The 6480-nt window shown below is 42.0% G+C and overlaps 1 protein-coding gene across 1 annotated transcript; it reads right to left on the bottom strand.

The window, feature by feature from the left end:
- Positions 1–3915: 3915 nt before the first annotated feature.
- Positions 3916–5986, bottom strand: LOC147886167 (transcription termination factor MTERF8, chloroplastic-like). The gene has a single exon (XM_087395710.1). The coding sequence runs from the start codon at positions 5908–5910 to the stop codon at positions 4834–4836; it is 1077 nt and encodes a 358-aa protein (XP_087251836.1). The 5' UTR covers positions 5911–5986; the 3' UTR covers positions 3916–4833.
- Positions 5987–6480: the final 494 nt, after the last annotated feature.

The following is a 6480-nucleotide window of genomic DNA, read 5'->3' as shown; positions in this document are numbered from 1 at the left end:
CTTTGGCATTTGTCTCATCAAAGGCATCCTTCTGTGCTTGTGAGGCATTTTGGGTTGGATTCATCACTTTTCCTCCACCAACAAGAGCCCATAACTTTTGACTCAAAAATAGGTTCTTTATTTGGCATTTCTAGATATGGAAATCATTGCCATCAAAGAAAGTGTGCTTGGCATACAAAACTCTTCCAGTGATGTGATCTTTATGATGACTCAAGCACTTATGCCTTTAGGAGGATGAAAACCTTGGAAAAGATAGAATGATTGGAGTAAAATAGAAAGCGATATGGGGTGTGGAGCTCCCCCAAATTGCCAAATCACGTTTTCTACTAGAGAAAGTGCAAAAGAATGCAAAATGAAGTATTGGAGCACTCCTAAATTACAAAACCACATTTTGAAGCACTATTCAATGTGTAAGAGCAAGTAGAAGAGGGAAAAGCTTGGGAAATACCTTAGAGAGTAACTCTGAAGAAAGTTTGCAATAGAAAGTAATATGAGAGGTTGGAGCTTTACCAAGGTCCAAAATCACATTCTAATGCACAAATTTAAAATGGCATGTGGAAGAGAGGAGGAGGGACGGGAGTGGCATCGAGGGGGGGCATGGGCAGGGGGGGAGGGTGACCCTTAGGAAGAGAGAGGAGGGGGGACCTTAGGGTGCTCCAAGATTTAAGACTTTAGCATACCTTTTGAAAAATTTAGCAGTCTTCATTGCATATTCTTTCCTCTCCCTCATGATCATTTGGCCACATCCCTTCTTCCTTAAGCTTCTTCTCTTGCTTTAAGCTCTAAATGGTGATCGATCTCCCTTCAAATCCTCACCTCTTCCAAGCTCCCCTTCTTCAACTTTGCCACCTTCCTTCTTCAAGCTTTCTCTTATGTGCATGGCTACTTCTCACCCAAGTCGGCTACAACCTATTCGTGAGATCTGTTATGCTAGTTACATGGGTTTCGTCTAAGGTCATGTGGCTCGTCCATAGCTTCTCTCGTAGCTCTCCACAGAGTAGCCTAGTGCTACTTTTCCACCCAGTGAAACCTTCTAAACTCTTTCATTCATGGCATCTTTCTCTAGCTCCACTATGCTAAACCATCATTTGAGTCCTATCTTCACACCTTCTATCCAGCCTTTCTAGCCTTCCTTGAAGCTATCATGATAGTGTTGGCAACAAGGAACCTCTTTTTGCCTATCATACCAAGTTGGTTGAGCAATCCTTTCATCCTCCCATCTATACAACCTTCATGCACAACTCTAGTCTTGCTTAGCCTTGTTTTCCTATTATTTTAATAGCTTGGGCTATGCAGCTCTCTAGTGATACAGTTTTCAAAACACCTTGGCTCCTAGTTATCTATGAGCTTGATTTCAAAGATCTTTTGTGTGCTTCTCTTTAAGGTTTTCCTTTCTAGATGCTTTCCTTTCAACTTTACAACCCTTCAAGGTTGTGGGCGTGCTTTCCTTTGTGCTAAAACAATCATCTAAGCTACTCTTGTTAGCTCCATTATTTCACAACTCCCCTTAAAAGTGGACACACAACCCAATACTCGATGCTCTTAACAAAGAGGATAGCGAGAACACACACAATTGGCTATACAAAATGTACTCTCTGTCATACCAAAAAGATGAACATAATACAATATATACTTAACCCTAATGTGGGTTACCCATCAGAGATTGTTCACACTAAGACTTACGATGCCTTCTAGAGTCCTATATCCTACTATCCATCTACCCATATATACAAAATATGAGCATGTATAACACCATGTGGACATGGGTCATGACCAGCCCAATGACCCATACTTAGTACCCAAATGACCAGCCCAATGACCCATACTTAGTACCCAAATCTAGTTAGCCCAGTACCTAAAGAAAGGGGTAGATCTATTGTAGAATGGTAGACGGTGACTATCTTAGTACAAAACAAGGCTAGCTTGAAGCACAAGCATGTGTAGATCTAAGGGGGTCACATGAAGCTAAGAATTGACTAGTTCTTATTCATGGCAGGCTTAAATCAAAAAGTGGACCAAGAGAGCTAGAACAAACCTATGCAATCTAGAGGCTACATGAGGGAATGCAAGTGTGAGGCAACATGAATAGATTTTGATTGCAAGTACAAGCCTCATTTTATAGCTTGAGGTCAAGCCTTATCTTCTCCACACATAATGGCAATCCCTTGAAGATAGCATAAAATAATAAAGGATGAGCTCATTGTTCATAGGAGTTGCATGGCTTTGCATGCTAGTATTTTGGGATCACATCAACTTGAGTTGGTCGAGTCTTTAATGATATATTGTCTCCACATTTGTGGCAAGAATATTTGGTCGTTGTGGGCAAGATTCCAACTATGCTCTCCTTATGATGATTGTGTCACAAGGTGGCTATTTCTATGTCTACATAATGGCTCAACATCATTGTAAGAGTTATCTCTCATATCTTTCACTATGTACCCCTCTTAAAATCCCAATAGGGATGCAAAGGGATAGCTATGAAGCTTTTGTTTCACGCTTATTTGCAATATAGCTTAGTACAAGTCATTCTTGCCTACTTTTGTGTGTTGTGTTTCTCTTGAGTTGATTCCCATTATTGTGTGTGTGAGTTCTTGACTTCAACTCGACACATTGTATTCGAGCTTTTTAATAGATCATTTTGAGCATGAAGGTGCAACTAACCTTGTGAGATTCACTAGGTTGAATTTTCCATCATGGCAACCAGGAGTGCACATGTATCATATGGAGAAAAACCTATGGTCAATTGTTGCTCGGATAGAGAAAAATCCAACCATCAAGGATGCAAAGACGATGCTAGACAAAGCTACTTCATAGGAGGCAAAAAATGACAAGGCACTTGGAATTCTAGGCAGAGCTCTTGGAAGCACGTTTAATCACCACCTAGATTTGTTAAAATCTGCATGCAAGAATTGGGTGGCAGTGGAAACATTGTTTCAAAATTTTCCAAAGTCATGTTAAAGCAAGAGTTCTTCAATTTGAGGATGGCTAAGAACATGATGCTAGGAGAATATCTCAACAAGATTCAACCAATTACCAAGCAATTGTTTAATCTAGGAGTTTGAGTTGATGATCAATGATACTAAAACGGTGTTACTCTTCACTTTGGTTCTAACATATGGGGCTATTACTAAGATCCTACATGTTTGTAATGAGGTAATTATAAATGAAATGATTTCTACACCACTAGATGAAGAGTGTCCTCACTCTACTTCCATGTTTAAGGACATGAATGTGCCAATCTCAAGAAGGGTTCAACTTGCAAGAGCTTGAGGAAACAAAAGTAAAAGTTCAAGTGCGACTACTATGGAAAGCCAGGTCACAAAGAGAAGTATTTCTTCAAAAAACATCAGGATATTTCAAAGAAGAATGAATATAAGAAGGGAAAGTTGGCAACAAATTATGTTTCTGATGAGTATGCAGGACTGTGTGTCAAACAAGAACCTAATACTTGAGATGATGACTATGCATTTGAAAGATTTTGATGTCCTTATTAGAATAGATTTGATGTTTTTGATTCATAATGTCCTAGTTGGCTCTCAATTTTTGGGCTATCGAACTGTTGATTATAAAGCTAAAGTCTTCTTGGTTGGGATTCCTTCTCTTGCTTTGTGAAGGAAATCTTTTGAAGGCTCATGCTTATTTTATGATAGAATATTTTTACTTTGTAAGGTGCAACTCTTTGTTGTGATTCTACACAGCAAGGCAATTCGCGAGAGAGCTCAAGCCACAGATTGGTAATGATCCACCTATGGAGGATGTTGATATGCAGAAATGCTTTCAAAATTTGCCGATATGCTCCATCCAAGAGTTGGAGGAACCGCCCATTTCGAAACTTCATCATATATTTTCAAGTCTCTCCACTGAAACCTAATGTAGGTTAGAAAAAGTATGAGGCCCTCTATATTACACAGCAATTTATAGCTTCAAAGATTTGAATTCTTAGTAACAAGGAGGGGATGAGAATAAGTTAAGAGCACGCTGTAGGAGCACCCCTAGTTGATCAGTGACACATGGCCTTAGATGCTCCTGATGGACAACCACCATATGTATGTTTACTCCAAATTGAAACCATGTCAACAGTTCCTACACATTATCCTCCTTTGGTGAAGTAACAATTGAATCACAGTGTCGGAGACAGATTATCAGCTTACAGAAGTGTGAGAGCCTACTTGCTGCATCGTTCATGTTCTCACGACACAAGGTTGCATAAGACACTAGTGCTGCAACATCTCCAAGTATGACAATGGCAAGAGAATGCTTAAATGATGCCATAACATAAGCCTCATAAGATTCTGAAAGATACTTCATGTACAAAACACACCACAAGGGTGGGCAATTCTGACAAACGTCAGAGATCCAAATGGCAAACATTGTACCACAGATCGCACGCACCAAGTAATACCACGACTATTAGGAAGGGACTTCAAGGTTAGATAGAATGAATGCTACCACTTCCCTGGTTCCAAGAAGGCAATTTTTGGATGATGGATAGACATCACCTTTAGTTTCTGCACAGAGCCACATGACCACACGTTTTTCAGAGTACAACCATTCGAATTAAGGTGAAGTGCCTCTTAAAACGCAAAAATATGCACAACGTGTTGCACAATATTGTCTATGGATATTTAAACCAAAAATGTGCCATCCTGCGCAGGTTTCACCTTCCGACGACCTTAGTCCATGGTACAACCCTCGCACAGTGCACTGCCCTATTCAAGGAATTAATGTCATCAAACCAACAATTGGCAGTTTTCCGACCAAGGCATTTGGCAGGGTAAGAGCATATGGTAAACAATGGTTCTCCCTGGATGACAGAAAGGTGACAATAGCAGTTCAGCACTTCTGCTTCTCAGTTATGCTTTCAATAATTTGACAAAATTCTGCATCAGATTTGTCATACATGTAGCCCAACGAATAAGCTTTCTGCTCCTGTCTATTGGCCTGGCAGTCTGAGAAAGCCTCATACCTGGGTTTGATTTTTTTCCCGAGACTGAGACACAAAAAAGTAGGCCTCGACAAAATTTCATGCAAAGGCCGTTTCATCACATTTACAAGGTATTCGACCTTCTCCCGGACAGTTTCATCCGCTAGCGCTAGAATGCAGGGATAAGCTTGCACTATTTTCATAACCTCAGACCTGCTAAAGCCACAATCAACCATCTTCTCAACACGTCCTCGAATCGTCGCGGGGCTCCTATCCGCGATGTAGATGAAAGCCTTTAAAAAAGCCTTACTTCCTTGTATAAAACCCCATTCTTGAAGGAGTTGACAATTAACGATGAGTTTGTCTAAATCTGTCGATATCACGGCAGGCCTCCAGGCAAGAAGCTTTTGAATCTGTCCGGGGTTCATGCCCAAAGAATCTCTCACAAACTCTAGCCTGGGTGGGAGCTTCTCCTGCAGATTGTACCGCATAACAGCAGGACGGCGTACGAAGATTCTACAAATGGTTCGATCGTCTAAAGGAACAGCTTGCAAGTACAAGATTTGGGCTTGCAACGCATCGGACGAAAGGCAAAGGATGCTAGGTACTTGCGCCACGAACTTGCCAAGTCTCTCCGGTTCAAATCCAATGCTGGCAAGAAGCTCCAACTGGCGCGTAACATCTGCGGAGGTGGGCGAGGATCGTAGGCGGGAGAGGAGGGAAGCGACGGCATCGGGGCTCAAATGGAGGGATTGAAGCGAGGCAACGACGGAGGAGAGGTTGAGGGGGCCGTGTTTCCAGAGGGATTTGGAAGAGAGCAATTTATGGATGAGGTCGGAGTGAAATCCGAGAGGGGAGAGGAGCTGGCGAGCCTCAAGGGGAGAGGGGAGGGGAGGGGAGGCGGAGGAGGTGTGGATGGAATGGCGATGGCGATGGCGATGGCGAAGGCGAAGGGAGACCCAGAGACGATGCAACGCCCACTGCATCTTCTTCTTCTTCTTCTTCTTCCTTCTTCTGAGAGAGAGGATGAACAAGATGATAAAATGAAAACGAGGATCCAAGTAAGTTTAACTATCAGGCACCTCCTCATCAACATCATCATGGGTTTCACACCTTCACGGTTTAGGGTTTATCTCGATTCTCCAAACTCTACTTCATTACACGTCGGCCTTAGAGCTCCACCACATGCAGGCACCACCACACTTGATCACTTCCGCTCACCTCTGGTTGCCTCTTCAAATACTCTGCAATAAATAGCATCCGACTCGTGTTGGTCTCCTGACTTGAGAGGGCGGAGTTCGAACCCTCGATGAAGATGATGCTCTCTTGAATTAGCTTCAAAGGTCAACCATGAGTTTCTTTTAAGATGATTATTGTTTCAAGGGCCTGATTACAGCCATTTTTTACGTTTCGAGGTCTTCATGTGGCCACGCTCTAAGAATGAGTTTTTTGTACCTTTTACGAGTGAATTTCAAACTGGTCATAATTATCATGTGGATCGTCAATCCCGCAATAAAAAGGAGGACTTGGTACAAAAAAAAAGGGCCACCTACAAA

Source organism: Dipteris shenzhenensis, chromosome 24, assembly GCF_047967505.1.
Source record: "Dipteris shenzhenensis isolate YYH24624 ecotype China chromosome 24, Dip_SZ_1.0, whole genome shotgun sequence".
Classification (NCBI taxonomy): Eukaryota; Viridiplantae; Streptophyta; class Polypodiopsida; order Gleicheniales; family Dipteridaceae; genus Dipteris; species Dipteris shenzhenensis.
Note: the sequence above shows the minus strand (reverse complement) of the source record. Positions and strands in the feature narration are given on the sequence as shown.

What these genes read in the sequence shown, in the direction of transcription:
- LOC147886167 (XM_087395710.1), bottom strand. Translation starts at nt 5,910, where the DNA reads ATGCAGTGGGCGTTGCATCGTCTCTGGGTCTCCCTTCGCCTTCGCCAT.